Here is a 23,690-nt window from a genome sequence, read left to right as displayed (position 1 = left end):
CCAAATGATGGCAGACTGGATCACAGAAGGAACCACTGTGGTGCTGCCAGGGTCATGGAGCACCCCCACCTTCCTGAACTGCCCTCTCCAGACTCCCTGTGGTGGGAGAAAAACAGCCCCGATTTGTTAAGCACTGCATACCAGCCGAACGCAGTCCTGCTACACACAATTTCTAGCACATCATAAGCCACCAAGAAATGTTGGTTGTTGTGCTGCTTTTATGTAGTTATTGCTATTATTTTAGCATCAATATGTCAGCTGGGCCAGATGCCAAGTGCCCAGCTTAGGGCCTCACCCTTCAGAGCAGTCATTCCCCTGCTTCGTGGGGTCCTTCATGAGAATTTCGGAAAGTTGTGTCCCCTTCCCCTGAAAATGCTGGTAGAAAACATTCCACATAGTTTCAGGGGTTCAAGGGCCTTCGTTGACCACAGGGATGGATGTAAGCGACTGGATGAGGGGTCGGAGGGGGTTGGAGATGTTCATTTCCCTGAGCTGCCTCCAGAGGGAGCCAGAGAGTGACTCCTGCAGGCTTGAGCCGGGCTTATCCTGTCCCTCTCCTAGTCTGGGGTCTCCGCCATTCCCACAGGGACAGAGGAGGGCTGAGTCCTGCCTGGGGTGTGCAGTGTGAGGAGGGGGCCTGAGGGAGGAACTGGGGCAGTCGCAAGAACTCAAGTATACACACATGGCTGACAAAGGGGCAGTCCCCATAGCGGCCCTTGTGGGCGTGTGGCTTCCAGGGGCGTGCGCTGTTCCTCTGGGGCCCGAGTCAGATCAGAGCAGCCCACCCTCTGACATCTGCACCCATTCCCAGCGGGGCCTGTGCCGCCCAGGATGCCTCCCCGCCAGGTCTTGGCAGGGAGGAAAGGAAAGCGTAGGGCTCTGAGCCTGGGCTCTGAATCTGTCACTGCCCAGCCCAGAGACACCTCCCTCATCTCCCCACCTCTTAGTGCCCGGGTTCCCTTTCCACCAAACGGGATGACGGCTCCTTGTCACCAGGAAGTAAGGAATGGAGGTGACAGATGTCAAGCACATGGCACCCCGTGTGTAAGGAGTGACACTGTGAAGAACCGGTTTCTGATGGGGTGTTTTCCCACCCATGTTTGCACAGCCAGATCTTACTCATCCTTCAAGGCCTGGCACAAATGCCGCCTCCTCCAAGAAGCCTCCCTGATCTCCCCACCTAACTGGAACCGGCTTTGAAGCCATCCCACATCTCTTTCAAGTCCACATTTTATTTTAACATCACATGAGTTTTGTTGTCTACCCCCTAACATATCTGCATGGATCAAAATAGCAAGATAATAAATAATACTGTCCAAGAAGGGCCCGGACTTCACCTATACTCTGGGCTTATAGGCCTGTGCTAAGGATCTGGAAAGGAAACATGTGCCAAGTTCACCTCTGCATGCACTGCTCACAGACGCACCCTGGGAGGGCAACGCTTAACCCACTTTAATGGTACAGCTCCGATACAGGCTCCCGGGGGTGAGGACGGAAGCCGTCATCTACACGCTCCACTGGGGCCCAGCCTGACGCTCATCTCTGTTCCCACATCTCTCTCCTCCCTTGAACTGGGGCCCCTGGGCCTTGTTTGGGGACATCCGAAGCTCCCTGTGAGGCAGGACTGAGCACTCCGACCCTCTGCCAAGCTACGTGTGGGGATGAGTTGCTGGATTTCTTCAGCCTCCGTATTTTCACCTACAAATTGGGCATATGAAAGCCACACCTGGCTAGGAAGGCCCCTCCATGGGGATCTCAGCATAGGGAAAAAAGACCCAGGATTGGAGGCCTCCTGCTGTGCTGCCCACCTGGTAGGTCTCTATAGGTCTTGCCTCCATGTTCAGGTCCCAGACCTTGACTGTCAGGTAATCCCGGGTGAGCATGTAGCGGCCACTGTGGCTGAACTTCACATCAGACACGGAGGAGATGATTTCCGAGAAGAAGGAGCGGTTACTGGGGTCCTCGGGCTCTTCAAAGACTGTGGAGACAGAGAAGCAATGGCCGTCACTGGGCTGCTCTCACTCACAGGGTTGGCATGACAGATGACTGTTTTGCACCTGGGCCCATGCTCTGTTTATTCAGTCATTCATTCATTCCTCAATGAGCAAAGGAGCCTGGTAAGATTCTGTGTGTGTAGAAATAGCCATTACTATCCCCATTCATAGCCAAGAAAATGGAGGAGCAGCTGGCTAAAACCCATGCCTGGGGAGTCAGTGCTGGAAGAAAGTGGTAGAGTTGGCATTTGAGGCCAGATCTATACTTGATGTGCTGCCCTCTACTGCCCCCTACTGGTGATGCTGAATGCCAGATTGCAAAGGTGTCCTGACATTCTCAAATGTGCTGGACAATGTCCTCCACCGGGCTGGGCACTGCTTGTGGCTCTGACACTAACTGGCCCTGGGACCTTGGGCCAGTAGTTCTCTCTGTTCATGGTGTCCTGGGCAGGCATGGCTGAGCCCTGCCCACAGGTGGGTTTTGTTTCACTGCCATGGGGGTTGTAACAAAATCAAATCTGACAGTCACGGAGGTGGTACAGTCTCTTGTGTGCCACCCCCTGACCATCTCCTATTTTCTGGGAGCACCTGCTCCGCACAGGAAGTTGCTTATCTGGTCCCTAAAGGCAACAGTTTGCTGCCCACCCTGGACAATTATAGATTGGGACAGAGTGGTCAATGAGGGCTCCCCAGAGAACATTCCCTCCCCACTGCCCCCATGACCTGGCCTTCCGGAACTGCAGAGGTTCCCAAAGTGGGACAAGGTCTCTAAGCTCATTTCTGCTGGTATCTGTCTCACTGGTAGCAGTGACCCTGGGGCTGAAGTAGTGTGGGGACTAGGACCCCTGTTGGGCCAGGCACTAACTCCCTAGGACCTGGGCCACAGAGAGACCCAGGGAGCCATGGGAAGAGGACGTGGTGGTGGGGTTGACAGCCATTCACCAGCCAATCTGGAAGGACCTAAACATATGACAACCTGTCCAGCTCTCCCCATGGAAACCGGTTGAGTGGCAGCCTTGCCTGCTGGCCTGCTCTGGTTTCTACCCCTGAAACAGGGGGGCAGAGCTGATCACAGCACCCTGAGCCTCCCGATAGGCCCCTCCCTGCTGGTGCCTCTCAGCCACAAGGTCTCATGTCCTGCCTTCCAGGTCTGTCCCAGCCCCTTATCCCCCCATGGGAAATGGCAGCACCCCATTCTCCCTCCCGTCCAAGGTGGACACTGTACCTGGCCACTGCCTCTCCAGAAATACAACTCCCATCCAGCTCCCCTCTGCAGGGCCCAGTGGATGCCGTGATGGACTCATTCATTCATTCATTCATTCACTCACTCACTCACTCACTCAGCCAATCCAAACAGCACCTACGCTGTGCCAGGCCCTGAGATGATGCAGTGACCAGCATAAAGCCACTGTTCCCATGCAGCCAACATTCTCCTTGCAGAGACAGACAATAAAACTAAGTGGCACCCTGAACTGCCAGGAAGCAGCACGTACTGGGGAAGAAGAGCCAGCAGGGAGATGGGCACTGGGGGCTGGTAGTTTAGGTAGACAGGGCCTCCATGGGAGGTGCTGTTTGACCAAGGTCTGGGTAAAGTTGGTGAGATTGGTGGTGGTGCCTGGAGAGGGGTGCGCTGGGCAGAAGGGACGGCACATGCAAAGGCCCTGAGGCAGGGACACGCCGAGGGCCATGCAGGCAGAGAAAGGAGTGAGCAGGGGGAAGAGGGATGCAAGGGGCCACCCACGCAGGATCTCACGGGCCACGGCAAGGGGTGAGGAAGTCACCATTAGGGAAATGGGAGCCACTGAGGGTTCAGAGACAGGGAGGATGAAATCTGAGTCAAGGAGGTAGGGAAGGGCAGGCAGGAGGCTGGAGTCCCCTCCCCATGAGGAAGGAAGTTCCAGCACCCAGTGGGCCAGGGCTGCAGAGCCGAGGTGTCACCACCCTGATCCCAGGCCACTGTGTGTGGGGAGGGGAGGGGAGGGGAGGGGAGGGGAGGGGAGGGGAGGGGAGGGGAGGGGAGGGGAGGGGAGGGGAGGGGAGGAGAGGGAAGCTGCTTACAGGGCAGGAAAAGGCTCCCACGTTTATGTTCCTGCCTCTGGTATCCCCCCAAGTCAGAGCAGGCAGGCAGGAGGAAGGTCCCTCCCCCACCTCTCTTGAGAGCAAGGCCTCCAAACACCTGTCTCTGAAGCAGACCCCTGAAGCTCAGGAGATCTAGAGCTCCGTCCTTAGCCTCTCCACGGCCTCTGATGAGCGGTGGTGGCCTTCAACCCCACACCTCTGCCCTCAAAGCTGCGGCACTGCACCGCGTATCCTGAGGGCAGGCGGTCGCTCCTTCCAGTCCCAGTGTCAAGAACGGGAAGGCGGGAGGGAGCCCAGTTTATCCAGTAATAGGTGGTGTCATATTTTGGAATTAGAATGCTGTCAGGCTGGCAGGTGTTGAATTAACAAAACTCAAAACTGACAGTAGGCGCCTCCTTTTCCAGGAGCCCAACCCACCCCTCCACACACCCCCGGTCCCCAGGCCTGCCTCCTGACCTCAGTCTCCCTCCACCGTTCAAAGGGATGCCCTTCTCAGTGGCCCGAGCTTTCCTCTTTCCACAAGGGCATGTTGAAGGGAGGACCAGAAAGAAAACCAGCACCATGGGAAGGAGGGGTGAGGCTGCTCGCAGGGGGAGCTGGGAGGGAACAGGCTGCCGGGTCTGAATCCCTGAGCCCCTCGTGTGGCCTTGACTGCCTTCACCTCCCTGAGCCCTGGCCTTGCTCCTCCCTACAATAGGAGTCAAGGGCGCTTTCCAGGAAGGGGTGGGAGGAGGGGGCTGCAGCCAGGCCTGGCACCACCCTGGGTACAGGCAGGGCCATAGGCAGCAAAGATCCTGTACAGAGGGACCCAGTGCACGATGCATGCTGCAGCCCTACTGACTTCCCTCCCTCCCTCCCTCCCTCCCTGCCTCCTTCTCTCCCTCCCTCCTTCCCTCCTTCCCTCCCTCCTTCCCTCCCTCCAAGCCCTCCCTGCCTGTGGAGGAGGACAGGTAGGGCAGGGGTAGTAAAATCTCCCTGGGATTCACCTTGAGCTTCTGAAACCTCTGAGTTCTAATTGGTCATCTCACACGATAATGTTTTGTGCCCCAATAATAATAATTAAATTGGCATCGTTGTTTCCGCAGATATATATATATATATATGTAGTTTTTCTTTGTTAAGCCAAAGAAGGATCAACCACAGTTCCCTTTTCTCTCTGATGCCTGCAGTAAAGAAAATCACTCTGAACGCTTGATTCCTTAAAGGGGTGATGTTGTGCTGCCTTTCTGTTAGCATTGGGTAGAAACCTCATATTTGGGAAAAGCAGGGAGAGGGCTTGAGAGAAGAGGGACCCCTGGTGGCTAAATAGATGGAAACAAGGAACAGAATCTCAGCAGGACCTGGTGGCCCCCAGCACCTGCCCAGGTGAGTGGCGGGAACCCTGTCTGGCCTTAACTAGGCTTTCTGCCGCTTGGGGGTGAGGCAGAGGTGAGTCTCATGGCTCGAGCTGGTTCCCTGACAACCACATCCTCCTCCTGCCTTGGTGTTGCACGGTGTTGTGGGCACAAAGAGCCCTCCCCACCCCCACCCCCAGCTCAGACCAAGGTGGAGGGGACCTGGGGAGCCCAACCACGGCGTGGGGTGGCTGTGACGGACCTGTGAATCAAAGGAAACGGGAGGTGAAGCCTGAGAGCGGGTGCCCGCCTTCCTTTCCAGCCTCACATACAACCGACAGCTCCTCCTTCTGCTTAAAGCCCTCCTTGGCTCCCCAGTGCCCACAGAATCCAGGATCAAGGTTTAGGCTCCTACCTGTAGCTGACCAGCTCCTTCTCAATGGGTCCCAGCCAGCCTGCTGCTTCTGCCTCACACACGTGAGTTCCCCTCTGCCGAATACTCCAGCCCCCTTCCTACTGGGCCCCTGGGGCACTGCATCCACTCAAAGGCTCTGGGGGTGAGTATCTCCTCAATGTTGAGCCCTAGGCATCTCCCCCTGCCTCCCCTAGCCCCTGCCCTGCCATGTGGGGGCAGAGAGCAGAGTGGATCAGGTTCTGTGTGACCTCAGGCAAGCCCCTGGTCCTCTCTGAGCCCGGCTTCCCTCATCTGGAGAAGAAGCACGATGGCATCTTCAGAGGTCATGTCTGAAGGCGCTGGCCCAGTGCGGGGCTTGTAGTAACTGCTCAATAAAACCACGGAGGGATTCCTGGAATGAGTTTCATATCATTTTCTCTCCCTGAGATCCCTTCCCCATTTTCAGCTGGTCTTTCTTACCCACTCCTATATATCCTCCAGAACCCCAGGTTCACACCTGCTTCCCATGCACATTGTTCGGATGCTCTCTAAAGAAATCCAGGGCTTACCCTCTGCTGCCTCCAAGCCGCTGGACCCTTCTTCTGTGGCACTGGCAGGAGGGCCGGGTCCCCCCATGGGGCTGTGAGCTCCCTCGGGCCAGGGGTCCTGCCTTGGTCATTAGTCACTGGTCATCTTGGCGCCTCTACCTAGCACGGACCCTGTCTCATGGCCCTGCCCTGCTCCCTGAGCAGAGAAGCTTGTGCTGCTGCCCGCCGTTTCTGCTCCAGCCCCTCCCTGACATCTTTCTTCCTCAACCTGATGCAGTTCCATTGCAGTTTCCAGGCCTGGCAGAGAAGCCTCGACCAACCTGGGGGTGGCCCCTGTGTGCCCGTGGCACTTGCTCTGTGGTCCTCTTGGTGGCACCTGCTGTGCCCCACTCCCATCGTCATCAGTGTGTGGATGACGCTCCTCTGGGACTGGGGTGGAGGCCGACTGGGTTCAGACGATAGAAATGCATGGGCTTAAGCCATGCATTCAGGGACAAGTGCAGCTCAGTGAGGCCTCTGGAGAAAAAGACGGGGTGGGAGGGACCTGCAGGTGGGTGCAGGTGGGAAACACGGGAGGAGGTGGCCTGGAGGGGAGAGGGGCCTATGGGGTCCCGGGTGGTGATCGCCCCGGGCTACTCTGGCCACGGTTCCCTCCTGTGATCTGATGGGATACGAGGCCATCCATGAGGGTGGAGTGGCCTGAGCCTGCTGGCCTCACCTCGGACAGCGCACCAGGAGGAGCTTGGAGGGTCTGAGCAGCAGAAGAAGGACAATGGGGGTTATGGGTCCCGGAGCACCCCTTGACACTGGCTTGCTCCTGGGTTCCAGGTGATGCCACTGTGTGGGGAGGGGCCTCCTGTGCGGCCTCCCTCCCTAGCCCTGAGGATGTACAAAGTGGGGAGGGGCAGAGTTCCTACAAGGGCACGGGTGGGTACAGTAGGTGCTCACTGATGCAGAGATGACAGCTGTCACTCCCTGCCCAGCACCATGTGATCGAGCCCCGTCAAACAAAACAAAACTCAAGCCCAGCTGTGGCCCCCGGGCCCGGCACACTCTCCCCTCATCCCATCTTTGCACACAAGAGCCCACCTCTCCACCTGTTCCAGCCACACGGGTCCTGACGTCAGCCAGGTTCCTCTCAGCCACTACTGTGGGGTGTGGCACCCCCACTCCCATTCCCAGGCTCTTTCTCACCCAGGGACACCTCTCCTGGCCCCTGGGGAGCAATGCATCAGAGGGCTGCTGACGCCCTTCATGGAAACCTTCCCACTCCAAGGCGCCTACTTATTTACCAGTGCACTTCCTGTGGTTCCTCCACACAGCTCCACACAGACAGGAGCCTGGTCTCTGCACAGAGCCTGAAGCCATCCCGGACCCTCCCTCCCTCTCCATGCAATCCAGCAGCAAATCCAGCAGCTCCACCCGAGATGGGGGGCAGGGCCCAGCCCCTTCCGCACCTGCACGGGCCACTCACTCTGTGCACCAGCGTCTCTCCCCTGCATGAACACGCTTGCCCTCAGCCGGCCCCCACTTCTACCTCGCCCCTCAGCTTATTCTCCACTGGGCAGCGAGAGGGATCCTGTGAACACATGGCCAGGCTGGCCCACTCCCTGCTCGGACGGCCCTGTGGTTGCCGTCCCTTTCAGAGGAAACCCGAAGCTCTTGCCCTGGCCTGAGGCCTCCTCCAGCCACACACCTCTCTGACCTCACCTCCTCTCACCAGCCTCTGTATCCAGCCACAGGGCCTTCACATGGGCTATTCCCACTGTTGGGGAGCTCTGCCCCGGCCCTGCACCCAGATAGCTGCAGGGTCTGGGCTGGGGCTGGTCTTTCCGCAGCAGACCCATTACTAGAGTGAGTTGACTCCACACAGCCCCTTTAAATGAACCCACTCAGGTGGGGCACAGTGGCTCATGCCTGGAATCCCAGCACTTCTGGAGGCCGAAGTGGACGGATCACCTGAAATCAGGAGTTTGAGACCAGCCTGGCCAACATGGCAAAACCTTGTCTCTACTAAGAATACAAAAAGCCGGGCGTGGTGGCGGGCACCTGCAGTCCCATCTACTCAGGAGGCTGAGGCAGGAGATTGAACCCGGGAGGCGTAGCCAAGATCACACCATTGCACTCCAGCCTGGGCAACAGAGTGAGACTCCGTTTCAAAAAAAAAAAAAAGAAAAGAAAAAGAACCCAGCTCACCCACAATTCCTGTAAGAGTTTTAGTTCTCAAGGCTTCTGTGATGAGTAAGGGAGAAAGAGTGCAGGCTGAAGGCATGAGACTCTCTGAGGCTCTATCTTGACTCTACTTAGCTGTGTGACCTTGGGCAAATGTCTTAATCTCTCTGTGCTTCAATGCAGTAGACAACAATGACTCCTAAAGCCATCCATCTGCATCCTCCACCCTAGAATCTGTGCACCTGTTACCTCACATGGCAAAAGGGCCTTTGCAGATGTCATTAAGTGAAGGACCTTGAAGTAGGGGGTGACCCTGGATAATCTGGATGGGCCCAATGCCATCACAAGGGTCTGTATAGGAGGAAGAAGGAAGGTCAAAGATGGAAGAAAGAGATGGGATGATGGAAGCAGAGGTTGGAAGGATGAGCCAAGGCGTGCAGGCAGCCTCTAGAAGCCTCTAGTAGCTGGAAAAGGCCCCACCCTGCAGCCTCCAGAGATAACACAGGCGGCTGATGCCTTCATGTTAGCCCCTGAGTTCCAGAATGTACAACAGTCTGGTGTGTTGTTTTGAGCTACTAAGCTCGTGGCAATTGTTCCCACAGCGATGGGAAGTGAGTATACAATTGCCCCTCGACCCTCACACAATACAGGCTTGAACCTGTGGGTCCCCTGATGTGCGGTTTTCCGAATAAATACACTGAAAACATTTTGGAGATTTGCCACAATTGGAAAAAACTCAGATGCACCCTGTAGCCTCGGATACACACACACATACATGAAAAGAAAAAGTTAGGTATGTCACAAATGCATAAAATCCAGGTAGACTCCAGTCTCTTCCAATATTCATCAGCTGTTGATGTTACCGGTAATGCTCCCCACCAACAGTCGCCTATTAGGAGTGAAGTTTTGAGGGAGTCAAAAGTTGAGTGTGGACTTTCAACTGCGTTCGGGCACTGTCTGCACCCCTAACCCCCACATCATTGCAGGGTCAAGTGTATTCAATTTCCTCATCTGTAGGATGAAGAGTATAACACACCCATTGTAGGTGCTGAGTGTTTAATGAGATATAAACTGAAAACAGCATGTGTGTGCACTAAGCGTGCAAGGAATGAGCTGTGGTTATTATTTCACCCAATACCGGGCCAGGCACGTCGTTGGGGACCTACGAAGGGTCTCGGCCATCATCACCCCCTATTCTAAGAAATCCCGGTGTTCTGGGCACGGCCCTTTCTTTCCGTGGGCTCTGTGCTGTCATAAGCAGAAGTAACTGTCTATTTTGAGGACTCATGTACGGTTGTTTCCATGGTTACCCTGTCACCCTGCCACGCAGACACAAGACCCGGATTTCTAGTGCTTCGGAGAAAGGTGGGAAGCTGCAGAGGGAACAGAGTGGCCTGTGTACCCCCAGCTCTGCCCTGATGGAGGAGGGGTCCAGGGGAGTTACAGAGCTTCTCAGACCCTCAGAAAGGAGCGTCTTCCTGCATCCAGGACGCTCTTCATTCGCAGTTTGATTCTGTTAGGAAAATGATGCTGTGAGCACATCTCCGGGGTGTCACTATCAGCCGCTCCCTGAGTTTTGAGCAGTAACTGGATACGTGGATGGAAGTGGGAGGTGAAGAACTAATCCTAATCCCCAAATCTCTTTTTAAAAATTAGCTCAAATAACAGCCATTTGTGTTCAGATTAAAAACAGCCACCACCTGCTAATTGGAAATCAGCTGTGTGCTTGATTTCCCATGAGAGCCTCAGAGCAAAACACAGCCTGGACAAGGCACACAGAAGGACAGACACTTCATTCAGCCACTCACCCCAATATGTGGCAAATTAAACGAGGAGAAATGGAAGCTGTAAAAGCATGCTAAAAATTGCTGCACAATCTTTTTGCTGGCATGAAAGAGAAAGTGTCCGTACAAGATTTTGAGTTTGAGAATGAAAAATATTCCAGAAAATTTTTAAATAAAATTTGCATAAATCAATAATCAAAAAAGAAATTAAGCTGGTTTTTTAAAATTTTTCTTCTCTTGACTGGGTATGGTGGCTCATGCCTGTAATCCCAGCACTGGAGGCCAGGAGTTTGAGACCAGCCTGGCCAACATAGCAAAACCCTGTCTTTACTAAAAATACAAAAAAAAAAAAAAATTAGCCAGGCATGGTGGTACACACCTGTAATCCCAGCTACTCCAGAGGCTGAGGTGAGATAATCCCTTGAACCCAGGAGGTGGAGGCTGCAGTGAGCCAAGATCGTGTCAGGGCAATGAAGCCAAATTCTGTCTAAAAAAAAAAAAAGAAAAAAATTCTTCTCTTCCTCAAAAGGACACCAAATAGATTTGCACACAAGTTTTCCTAAGATTTCGAGAAGCAGATATATTACATCAACTGTTCCAGAAAAAGAAAGAAAAAGCTGCCCAGTTCATTTTAGGAGAGTTGAAGAATCTTAAAATTGGGCAAAGAGAGTATAGGAAAAGAAAATTAAAAACCAACTTCGCCTATGACTGTGTGTGCAAAAAGTGTACATAAAACCTTAGTAAATCACAGGCAGCCCCACCCTGTCTACAGACTTGGGATCACTGATGGGGGCAAAAGCCCCCAGAGGTCAGCATGATGCCAACCTCCCAGGTGAGTCACTGGGCACAGCCAACAGGCCCTTGGGGATTTCTCAGCAAGGACCTGGCCCCAAGGTCGCCCAGGCACAGTCAAAAGTCCTCAGTGGCCTGGAAGACACCATGTCCCTCTCTCTGCACCTCGGCCTGCCAGAGCCTTCTAGAACCTCAGTGCAATCCGGAGAGGAGCAGAATCTGCCGAGGCCCCAAAGTCAATATTCACTGCAGCCCTGGGAGCTGGGGGTGAAGAAGGAAATTGAATTGAGTCATCGAAAATACTCATATTTCTTGTACTCTTGAGTTTGTTGGCTGATTCACACGAGGCTCATACATTACCAGGCATATGAAATCATGTGACTGAAATGGATGCGTCTGTGCTTGGACTCACAAAATGTGCAAGGTATATGTGACCGCTGCTTCTGCCCTGGGGAACCAGATAGCACAGGCTTCGGGAGCCAAAGGGGGTCTGACTGCGCCCTCTGGCCCACTAAAACATGTCACACAAACATCAAGGGGTGCACAAAACTGTCCTATGCCTCTGTTCTCCCTAAATTCCACCCTTCCTGCACACACATGTGTTTTCTGATTCAAAGTGCAAATCCATCATTAAAATAAAAATACACCAAAAGAAAATATCCCATCAGTTTCTTACAGCTCACCACTCAGGGACAACTCCGTGTATTTCTTTCCAGAGTTTTCTCTGTTTCCATTTTTTTTGGTGGTCTAGCCTTATTTTGTTATCCCCTAAATCCTTCATCATAATCGTTTCCCCGTGGCATTAAAAAATCTTCTACAACAATAGTTGACATGACCAAACAATATCCTGTTACATGGATGTCACCATTGTCGACATCATTTTCTCGGCATTTTAAACTGGTGGCTTAACATTTTCCTCCTCTCCCTCAAAAGGACGCCGAATAGATTCACACACAAGTTTTCCTAATACTTCAAGGAGCAGATATATTACACCAATGGTTCCAGAAAAAGAAAGAAAAAGCTGCCTAGCTCATTTTAGAAGAGTTGAATAATCTTAGCATTTAAGATTAGGATGTTGAGGATGTTTCTGGATTTCCACCCGTATAAACAACGGGGTGACATGAAGCCCCGTCCTCCTTCCCACAGGGCTCACAGAGGGTCGGGGACGGACCAGGAGCAGGAAGAGTCTCCTCTCTTCCCCAATATTCTCCCATCCCATTCTGACCCAGAGCCGGCTGCACACAAGCACAGCTGGAGGCCCATGCGGCCTGAGTCAATGGGCGGGAGGCGTAGGTGGTGTAGGTGGTGGGGGCAGTGCCCTGCAGTGGGCAATGGAACGGCTCCCAGCGATGGCTGCGTCCTGATCCCTAGCACCTGTGACTATGCTGTGCTACATGGCAAAGTCAAATTAAGGCCAAAGATGAAATCAAGGCTACAACTCAGCCGTCCTTGAGACGGGGAAGTCATCCTGGATCATCGGAGTGGGGGCAGGGAGGGCAAGGTGATCACAGGGGTCTTTATATGTGAAAGACAGACAGGAGGGTCAGAGTCATGGGAGAGGCTTGGCTGCTGTGGGCTTGGAGAGTGGGGGAGAGGGGCCACGTGCCAGGGAACGCAGCGCCTCTAGAAGCACCTCTACAAGAGACAGGGAAACCAGCGTTCCCAAAGAGCCTCCGGAAGGCACCAGCCCACAGCACCTTCATTCCGGCCAGTGAGCCGGGTATGGGACTGTGGCCTGAGACGATACATATGCCCTGTTTCAAGTCACCAAGTGTGTGGTCCTTTGTTGTGACGCACAGGACACAGCCCCGGGCCCCCTGTACCAGGGGAATCTCAGCTGGTCTCTGGCCTCCCATCCGTCCACGGGCCACTAACTCCACACTTGCCTCCAGGCGGCACTGCTGCCTGGACATCTGGCTGCCTACTCCACCCCTTTCCTTGGAGCCCAATACGGGCCTCAGGCTTGTAGGTCTGAAACCTGCCTGCTGGTCCCCGGCACCGCCTGTTGTTTCAGGCCACAGCCCCACCTTCACCCACAGCTCAAACCAAACTGCAGAGTCACGCCCCACAAGGCAAAACTCGACCTCCAAGCAACATCCTGAGGGGCAGCCAGGTGAGCCCTGCCCCACCTCCTAACCCCCACCCCCACCCCTGGGGTCACCATTTCTTTCTGCAGACCCTGCAGGGGACTCCGATGCCTGCTCCCCCGGGGAACCTCTGCAGCGTCTCCTCCTCATCCTCAAGTCCCCATCTCACGACAACCCACAGCTTCTCCTCAGCTCACCCAGAACAAAACCCAGTCCCTCCCTTGACCTACAGGCAATGTCTGGAGTCATGGCCACTGCAGTTCCCTCCTTCTAGAACATTCTTCCCCAGAGATCAGCATGGCCCACCCCCTCAGGGTGTCTGTTCCACTGTGATCTCTTCAGGGAGGCCCTCCCTGACCCCGCTGTCCCTGTACTTGACTTTGTGGGTGTTGGTGCCATTGCTCGCCATGCCCTGACATGCATCAGGTATGTGTTCACTGCCTGTCTCCCCGGCAGATGCCAGCTCCCGAAGGTTGGCCTCTGCTGCACGCCCATGCTGGGAATAGGCGCCTACTGAATGCCTGGATGGCTGAGTGTGACACACGGAGCGTGGACAAACCCAGAGGAGATGAAGGGGTGGACGTGGGGGCCAGAACTTGGCCAAAGAAGGAGGCAGAAGTTGGAGGTTTTGGGGGGCCCTGAGCCTGAGTCCTGGGGCTGGTGTGCACCCTGTCTCTGACTGCCCAGCAAAACCAGACTCCCCAAGGGAACAGTGTGGCCCTGTCACTCCCAACCAGCCCTCTGCCACTGGCACCCAGGCTTTAGTCAGGCTCCTCCGGGTTTATTCAACAAGAGTTATTTCCAGACACTATGGTAGGCGCTGGGGACAGACAGTGAGGGGAACCAGATAACCAAAGTCCCTGCCCTCTGCCTGGGGGACACCCCCCTCCTGCCTAGCCCCTTGCTAGCCCTGCAGGGCTGTCTGGGAAGAAGGATGCCATGGCCTGATCCCGCACCATCAAGGACCTCTGGGACGGCTGTGGCAGTGTGAGCCCGTGGCCACAACCCAGTGCCAGGCAGCCCAGCCCTGCCACTACTGAATGTGGGTGACCTTGGGCCAATAACTGGAGCTTCTGTTTCTTCTTTTGAACAGCACCTCCTGGGGCTTGTATGAAGATTCGATGAGCTCACAGGTGAAGCCCTCGGTGGGGGCTGGGCTCAGAGTGAGTGTTCGGTGTGAGCTGTTATGCTGGGGGTTGCTGTGTCACAAAATGTCCCCTGGAACTCGTTCAGCCTCAGACCTCCACGGATACCCCTGTGGGACCCCCCAGCAGGCCCTGTGGTGGGCTCTAGGATGAGGGCAGGTGTTACAGACCCTGCTCCAAGGAGCCGGAGAAGATGGGCAGCCCACAGCAAGTTCGTCGGGTGTGGCTAGTTCCGGAAGAAAGGGAAGCTTTGGGGGCTGCAGGGCCACAGAGCAGGATCCTGATCTAAAGTAGGGGTCTGGGAAGGTTTCCGAGAGGAGGCGATATTTAAGTTTGGTGCCTCCTTACCTTCTGGATGCCCTGACCCTGGTCCTAGAGCCCTGAACCCTAGAAGCTGGGATGTTCCTGGCTGTGCAGGGACTCTGGGGGGCAGCAGGTGGCAAGACCAGGCTCCCCGACCAGCCAGCACTAAAGAAGCAATGGGCTCACCCACCTTGGCCAGTGCAGGATATGCTCATCCCATACCCACCACCACCCCTGCAGCAGCTGCACCAGGACAGGACATCCCCACCCGCCCACCTGCCCGCTGCACAGCCCCCTACCCCAGGTACCGGCACTTACGCTTGGAATGCTTGTCACACAGGGCAGCTGCCCGCATGTCGCAGAGCCGCAGGGAGCCCTTGCTGCTGCTGTAGACGAAGAGGTTGCAGTGGTGCGGGTGGAACTCAGATGCTGTGATCACCTCCGTGAGGTCCTCCATGTTGGCCGGCTTGATGTCCACGATGTCTGGGAGCAGTGCGGTCAAGGAAGGGGCAGTGAAGCGCGCCCTCAATGCTCCGCCTTCCTGGAGGTTTCTGACACCTCTCCCAGGCAAAGCCATCCACCCTTGTGTCTGAACTGCCTCTCTGTTCCTGAGACCCTCAAAATGCATCCCAGCCAATGAGCTGCAGACCTGCATGATGAACGACCTGCCGGCCACCCCTTCTAGGTGCCTGTCCACTGTCCCCATGAAGCTGGACCCACCACTTCCCTCCTGACCTGCTCCCCAACACCTGCACCCCACCCCAGTGAGGGTGCATCAGTTCCAGCTACACATAGCACTGACCTGTGGAGCCCCTCTCCTCTGCCCTCCTCCCCCTGTTGGTTGCCAAGCAGAAGGAAAAGAGCATTTATTGTGTGCCTACTGCATGCTGGGCGGTGGATGCTCTTGGTGAATGATTTCAAGTCTTCCCGGTCCCTCTTCAAATTGTGTCTGGAATTCAGTGTGTGGGCATCTGGGAGATTCCCTTCAGGCCCCCAGCACTCACTCCCCTTCTTCTGTCCGCAGTATGGAGATTCTCCTTTGGGCAAAGGTTCTTCTGGGTTTCGGGGTCGGCCCCAGCTCGGCTCTGATCTGTGCCCTCCAGCCCCCAGGAGCTGGAATACTGAAAAGGTTGGGATGCAGCTTGGTCACCGCTGCTGGGCTGGGTGGTGTAGAAAGAAGGGGCTTCTATCTGCTGCCAGGATGAGGAGAAACCCTGGAGCTTGAGGGTGGGGCAGACAGTGGAAAGAGTGCAGAGAAAGATCTGGTGATGCCATTGGAATCCTGCATCAAGCTGCACCTGAAGCCATTCCCCACAGAATGTTAAAGATGGGAGCCAATAAATGTCCGCTTTTTGTTTGGAGTCACGGACTTGACTGCGTGCAAAGGCAGTATCCCTGACTGTTACACTGGAGTACAGAGAAGATGAGCAACGTGTCCGGGGTGGCCCAGGTGTGAGTGGTAAGCCTGGATTCAGCCTCACGACCTCCCCGGCCCCAGCACCTGCTCTTTTCCTGGCCCTTCCCTGCTGCCCAGCAGCAGATCAGAATCTCTTGGAGCATGCAAGGACTGGCCCCCACCGAGCCTCTCTCCGGCTTTCCAGCTTCAGATCCCACCTGTCACCCTGACAGAAAGGCCCTCTCCCGTCTCACAGCAATGACCTTGGGCTCCGGTCTCCCCGGCCCTGCATGGGGCTTTGCAGGGTCTGTTTCCTCTGACTTTTCAGGTGAATGTGAGCCCTGGAGTCGGAAGGTCTGGGGTTTGAATCCCAGCTCTGTCACCTCCTGGCTATGTGACCCTGAGCGAGTTCCCAGCTATCCGTGCCTCAGCTTCCTCATCTGTGAAATGAGTCAGCAGTATGACTTCATCGCTTTTCTGTGAAGACCATCAGAGGCAAAGCCCTTCACACATTGCCTGATGTGTTGCAAAGCTCAATGAATGTCAGTTTCCATTATTATTTTATCTCTGGAAAATCTGAAATCCATCTGCCCTCCCTCTTCCTCCACCCAAGCTGTTGTCTCTCTCAATAAGAAAGCAGTATTTGTAATCCCAGCACTTTGGGAGGCCGAGGCGTGTGGATCATGAGGTCAGGAGATCAAGACCATCCTGGCCAACATGGTAAAACCCCATCTCTACTAGAATACAAAAAAAAAAAAAAATTAGTTGGAGACAAGCCTGACCAACATGGCAAAACCCCATCTCTACTGAAAAAAAAAATTAGTGGTGGCATACGCCTGTAGTCCCAGAGGCTGAGGCAGGGGAATCACTTGAACCCAGGAGGTGGAGGTTGCAGTGAGCCGAGATTGCGCCATTATATTCCAGCCTGGTGACAGGGTAAGACTGTCAGAAAAAAAAAAAAAAAAAGGCAAGCAAGAAAGCAGTATTCTCAAGCCTGTAATCCCAGCACTTTGGGAGGCCAAGATGGGCGGATCACGAGGTCAGGAGATTGAGACCATCCTGGCTAACCCGGTGAAACCCCGTCTCTACTAAAAAATACAAAAAACTAGCCGGGTGAGGTGGCGGGCGCCTGTAGTCCCAGCTACTCGGGAGGCTGAGGCAGGAGAATGGCGTAAACCCGGGAGGCGGAGCTTGCAGTGAGCTGAGATCCGGCCACTGCACTCCAGCCTGGGCTACAGAGCGAGACTCCGTCTCAAAAAAAAAAAAAAAAGAAAAAAAAGAAAGCAGTATTTTCCGACCTCTCTAAACACGAGGGTTTATAAAATGCCAGGAAAAAATAATGGCTGATCTGTGCAGTCAGAAAGCACTTACAAGGGTCTCTGTGCTCGTGCTCAAATCTTGCTTCCCGGAAGCACATCATTAACCAGAAACTGAGAATCACATAAAAATAAAGAGGGAAAAACGAGTTGTCATCACTGCCTGGCTGGTTTCCCAGGAAACTACAGTTTTCCAGTATGAAAAGAAGCAGTGATTAAATAATGAAAAATGATACTGAAGGCCAAGGGAGAAAACAGCCCTCCTCCTGCCACGCTGATTTCACCAGCGCCCGCCCGGCAGCCCCGCCCTCGCGGGCCAAACGCCTCCCATGGCTTTCCAGCACATGCTACCCGCTCAGGCAGCTCTCAGGGCCTTACTGAACTTCACTAAAATGGGATCCAGAGAAAAAGTGCGGCCACTGAGGAAATGTCACACACATTCACAGCCCATGGAAATGTCACAGCCCATGGATAATGTGCACTAGAGGCAGGGCAGACAGGGGCTAAATTGTCTCTGCACACCCTGAGACACACAGAAGCCACGGGAGGCTTGGCAGCAACAGAAGTGCCCGGGAATGCGGGTCCCGCGTGAGTTCTGCTGTGTCATCAGGACACGCGTTCTCGCTGTATTTCCTGGGGTTATAACTCATGGGGCACAGTGGGTACGGGAGGACTCGGTGGGATGAAGTCAAATGCTGACACACAGGGCGTTCCTTGAATATTCCAGGTTCTCTCCCAGGGGAGTCCTCTCCCTCGGCCTTTCAGGACCCAGAGTGGCCAGCGGCTTGTTGCTTCTGCCAATGAACAGACAAGTGAGGCATGTTACTTCCAGGCTGAAGTTTTGAGAGCCAGCGCGTGGTCTGCTGTGATACCATTCCCTCTGCAGTGAGATCGCACTGAAGCCAGCCTGTGACAGACACATTTGCAGTGTGAGTGGGAGGTTTGAAGTCGGTGTTTGAAGCCTCAGAGATCTTCAGGTTGTTTGCTACCACTGCAAAACCTGCGCCCCCCGACAGGTTCAGTGTCCACCCAAACGCTCCTTCCTTTCCCACCTGGGAATGTTTCAGAACTTTTCAAAGTATGTAGAAGGCCAGGCGCCATGGCTCACACCTGTAATCCCAGCACTTTGGGAGGCCGAGGCGGGCAGGTCACCTGAGCTCAGGAGTTCAAGACCAGCCTAACCAACATGCCAAACCCTGTCTCTACTAAAAATACAAAAAAAATTAGCCAGGCGTGGTGGTGTGTGCCTGAAATCCCAGCTACTTGGGAGGCTGAGGCAGCAGAATTAATTGCTTGACCTGGGAGGCAGAGGTTACCCACTCCAGGCTGGGTAACAGAGCAAGACTCCATCTCAAAAATAAATTAATTAATTAAGTAAGTAAGTAATAAAAGGACGCAGGGCTCCACTCCATCTCTAGCCCTGTGGCAAACATACCCGAGCCACAGCAACCCAGGGCCGGCTGATGGGCACGGACACTCAATCGAGCACCCCATGTATAGGCTGGGGACACAGAGTCCCCAAAGGCAAAGGGATCGAGGGCCTGACTTTGGGGAGAGAAAGTCCCCCAAACCTGGGTCCCACCAACAGCCCAGGACCATGGGGGAGCCATCACAGGGGAATCTCTCCTGCTGTTTCTCTCTGTCTTTGGATAGGGTGGCTGGTGTGAAACAATCATGTGAGACACAGAGGCCCTGCATCCACATCACCCCGCAGAAGGAGCAAAATCACTGTCATGGCAGGTCCCCCACAACAGGGTCCCCAAGGTAAGAGCTCCCTGGGGAGGCAAGCAGTCCCGACCCTCTGAATTCCAGGGCCCAGAGCCGTGCCCAGAACCTCTGGGCAGCACAGCACCCTCCAGGGTGTGGGCACTGGGCTGGGTCCATGCTCACCCGGTCCCTGAGACCACCTCTCCAAGACTTTGGCTCAGGTGGCCATAGGACCTACCCAGGCCTGCAGCCCAGCCCTTTGCAAAAGGAATTAATTACGGAATGGGGCGGTCCCTGTTGGCGCTCCCTCAATCCATCATAACACAGGGGCCTGAAGATGGACTCCTGACAAGGGAAGTAGCTGTGGGAGAAGCCTTTGGGGCACGAGAATTACGCCCAAACTCAGCTACCGCGAACACACCTTTTTGCCTCACATCGTGGCCCCCCATGTGTAGACTTTGAAGCATTTGGCCCTGTGACTACACTCGGCAGCTTTAACTTTGGCAGGACCAGCACCAGGTCAGAAGCTGGGGACCCCCAGCTGGGCATCTGGTCTTGGCTCTCATTGGGACATCATTTCCATTCTGCAAGCCTTGGTTTCCCCATCTGCAAAATGAGGGTCTGGGCCCTTTCCTTTCCATTACTAACTGCAGGTGGCCCCACCCCTGCTTCATGATAGCCGCCTAAATCCTACTTGAAAAACTGCTTCACAAGGTTCATTTCAGGACTGGCGTCCCTTAGCAAAGAGCATAATTAGGCTCATTTAAGAGTCCCCCTTCCCCTGGCAAAGCGGCTTGAATTATTCACCTTCTGTTCTTCCACCTAATTCCACTCCAACTGTCTGGTGGCCTTTTGTTTCACTTCCAGTCACACTCTAGCAGCTAAGAGTCATTTTCCCTGCAGGAAAAGTTTGTCAGACACAGGTAGGAATTCCAGAGAGCGGAGCAAGTTACGCAGAGAGGATGAAAAGCAGAGAAGGTAAAATCGCTCTTCAATCCCATATGCCTCAACTGAGCACAGACTATCTTTCTCCAGTGCGGTGGGTTGAAGAGTGGCCCCCACAAATACGTTAGCACAGTATATGTCCATACATCCTAATCCCCAGAGACTGGAGTGTGATCTCATTTGGGAAAACGGTCTTTGAAGATGTAGTTGAAGATCTTGAGATGAGATCACCCTGGATTACCCAAGTGGGCTCTAAATGCAATGACAAGTGACCTTCTAAGAAACAGAAGAGGAGACACCAGAGGAGAAGGCCACGTGGAGACAAATGCAGAGATGGGAGCAATGGCTATAGGAACACCTGGAGCCCCGGAGCTGGAGGAGACAAGGAAGGCTCCTCCCCTAGAGCCTTCAGAAAGAGCATGGCCCCGCCAACACCTGGACTGAGAACTTGTGGCCCCTAGGACGGTGAGAATATATCTGTTGTTTGAAGCCATGACGTTTATGGCAATTTGCTACAGCAGCCACAGGACACTAACTCACCCAAGGTGCCTCCTGGGAGTTGGGAAATAAGAGCAGACACAACGCCAGTGCCATGGGCGCCTGCACAGCCACCCACACCGACAGCCCCCCACACCGACAGCCTCCCACACCGACAGCCCCCCACACCGACAGCCCCCCACACCGACAGCCCCCATACCGACAGCCCCCTACACCGACAGCCCCCCCACACCGACAGCCCCCCACACCGACAGCCCCCATACCGACACCCCCCCACGCCGACAGCCACCCACGCCGACATCCCCCCACACCGACAGCCCTCCACACTGACAGTCACCCACACCGACAGCCCCCCACACCGACAGCCCCCTATACCGACATCCCCCCACACCGACAGCCACCCACACCGACATCCCCCCACACTGACAGCCCCCCCACACTGACAGCCCCCCACACCGACAGCACCCACACCGATAGCCCTTCACACCGACAGCTCCCCACACCGACAGCCCCCCACACTGACAACCTCCCACACCGACAGCCCCCCACACCGACAGCCCCCCACACCGACAGCCCCCCTAACACCGACAGCCACCTACACTGACAGCCCCCCCACACCGACAGCCCCCACACCGACAGCCCCCCACACTGACAGCCCCCCACACTGACAGCCCCCCATACCGACAGCCCCCCCAACACCGACAGCCACCCACACCGACAGCCCCCCCACACCGACAGCCCCCCACGCCGACAGCCCCCCACGCCGACAGTCACCCACACCAACAGTCACCCACACCGACAGTCACCCACACCGACAGCCCCCCACACCGACAGCCACGCACACCGACAGCCCCCTACACCGACAGCCACCCACACCGACAGCCCCCCACACCGACAGCCACGCACACCGACAGCCCCCCACACCGACAGCCACCCACACCGACAGCCCCCCACACCGACAGCCCCCCACACCGACAGCCCTCCACACTGACAGCCCCCACACCGACAGCCCCCCACACCAACAGCCACCCACACCGACAGCCCCCCACACCGACAGCCCCCCACACCAACAGCCCCCCACACCGACAGCCCCCACACCAACAGTCACCCACACCGACAGCCCCCCCACACCGACAGCCCCCACACCGACAGCCACCCACACCGACAGCCCCCCACACCGACAGCCCCCCACACCAACAGCCCCCCGACATCAATAGCCAGCCACACTGACAGCCCCCTACACTGACAGCCCCCCACACTGACAGCCACTCACACCGACAGCCCCCCACACTGACAGCCCCCCACACCGACAGCCCCCACACTGACAGCCCCCCACACCGACAGCCCCCTACACCGACAGCCCCCCACACTGACAGCCACCCACACCGACAGCCCCCCACACCGACAGCCCCCCACACCAACTACCCCCCACACCGACAGCCCCCCACACCGACAGCCCCCCCCCCACATCGCTCGTTCTCTAGAACTCCCCATTTCCCCATCCCCAGCCCTAGGACACCAAGCCAGGCATCAGGAGAGCTTCTTCCTCATTCTAAGCCCTTCCCTTGTCCAGCCAGTCTTCAGGTCCCGGGGCTCCTCCACCTGAAGCCCCTTCTGCTCTGCCCCTCAGCCCAGGCCATCGGTATCTCTGTCCCCATGGAGATCTGTGCCCAAGCTCAGCTAGAGTGAACTTCTGCAAACAGCTGCGGGACTCCCTACCACCCTGTGTGAGGGCCTCTCCCACTCCACGGAGGAGGTCAGACTTGCCCAGCCTGCTGCCCCTGCCTGCTCTTCCTCAGTCTCACCTTGGCCGCTTCTCCCTCCTTACCCGCCAACCATATCCAGCAGTTCAACGTTGCCGGAACATTCCAAGTCTCTGCCTGAACACCAAGGCGAGGCCCTACCCATCTGCTCATCCTCAGGATCACCATGCTGTGTATGTGCCCATCTCTCCCGCCCTGCAGGAGGCTCCAGGGCTGGCTCCCCCACCTGATTCACCTCTGTGCCCCCACACACCTCACACACGACCTGCCCAGAGCTGGTGCCTGGGACATGTTCACTGCGTGACTGATCTGTGGACAAATATTAGATGAGGAGACGACTCTGAACCTTTCCCTGGGAACAGCCCTTCCAATTTAGAAACTCTGTCCACAGTCATTTGCCCCCACCCCCAACCCAACACACACTGACAGGGGGCAGAAGGCAGCTGGTGCGCCGCTTTGCTTTCTTTAGGTCCAGAGACAGGCTCGGAGGGTTCCACAGTCAGTGAGCAGCAGAGCTGATACCTGAGCCAGGGTACATGATCGCGAATCCTGCTTGGGTTCCTCCGCCCACAGTCCCCCACAGCCAGGTCCCATTGCCCCTTAGAAGAAGCTGCAGGTTGTGCACATGGAGGTGTCCGGTCAGCCTGGGGCGTGATGGGCACATTCCCAAGCAGGGTCCTCACACGCATGCCCTTCAGATCTCTGCCTGAATGCTCCTTAACAAAGTAACCTCCTATAAATCTCCTCTGCCCCTCAAAATAAACATTTATTTTACCTTGCTTAATTATAGATTTTCTGCTTTCTCTTTTTGCAAGCACTAATCACTGCTTATCACATTATTGGCCTGTTTGTTGCTGTCTGCCCCCAGTGAGGGCAGGGACCTGCCTGTCAGGATTGCCACTGTACCTTCAATGCCTGGCACACAGTAGGTGCTTAGTAAGTAGTTGCTGACTGAATGAATGAATGAATCAGTCCATTGTGGTCCCCTCTGATCAGGGCCCAGGGGCGAGAGGTTGCAAACCATCTCAAGGGGAAGCAGAGATAAGAGGCTTGGTCAAGGAGGCTTCAGGGTGTGAGGGGTTTTTTAGGAGTGGATCGTCACTGACAAAGGCCATTCAAAGGGGCCGTCCCCCTGCAGCGTGTTGAAAGTATTGCTGCTGTGGTACAAATGCAAGAGCACTGTGCTGGCTGGGCATGGTGGTTCACGCCTGTAATCACAGCACTTTGGGAGGTCGAGGTGGGAGGATCACTTGAGGTCAGGAGTTCGAGACCAGCCTAGCCAACATGGTGAAACCCTGTCTCTACTAAAACTACAAAAAAAAAAATTAGCTGGGCATGGTGGTAGGCGCCAGTAATCCCAGCTACTCAGGAGGCTGAGGCAGAAGAATCACTTGAACCTGGGAGGCGGAGGTTGCAGTGAGCTGAGATCATGC

At 55.4% G+C, this 23,690-nt stretch overlaps 1 protein-coding gene across 3 annotated transcripts in view; it reads right to left on the bottom strand.

Moving 5' to 3' along the window:
* The window catches only part of PPP2R2C (protein phosphatase 2 regulatory subunit Bgamma), a 246,517-nt gene that overhangs the window by 10,934 nt on the left and 211,893 nt on the right, over window positions 1–23,690 (bottom strand). For all 3 annotated transcript variants that reach the window (XM_015137940.3, XM_015137941.3, NM_001261139.1), the window contains 2 exon segments: window positions 14,951–15,115; window positions 1,809–1,978 (listed from right to left, as the gene is read on the bottom strand). In XM_015137940.3, the coding sequence (XP_014993426.1) occupies window positions 1,809–1,978; window positions 14,951–15,115 (335 nt within the window).

Source organism: Macaca mulatta, chromosome 5 (assembly GCF_049350105.2).
Source record: "Macaca mulatta isolate MMU2019108-1 chromosome 5, T2T-MMU8v2.0, whole genome shotgun sequence".
In the NCBI taxonomy this organism is placed as follows: Eukaryota; Metazoa; Chordata; class Mammalia; order Primates; family Cercopithecidae; genus Macaca; species Macaca mulatta.
This window is presented reverse-complemented; position numbering and strand designations above follow the sequence as displayed.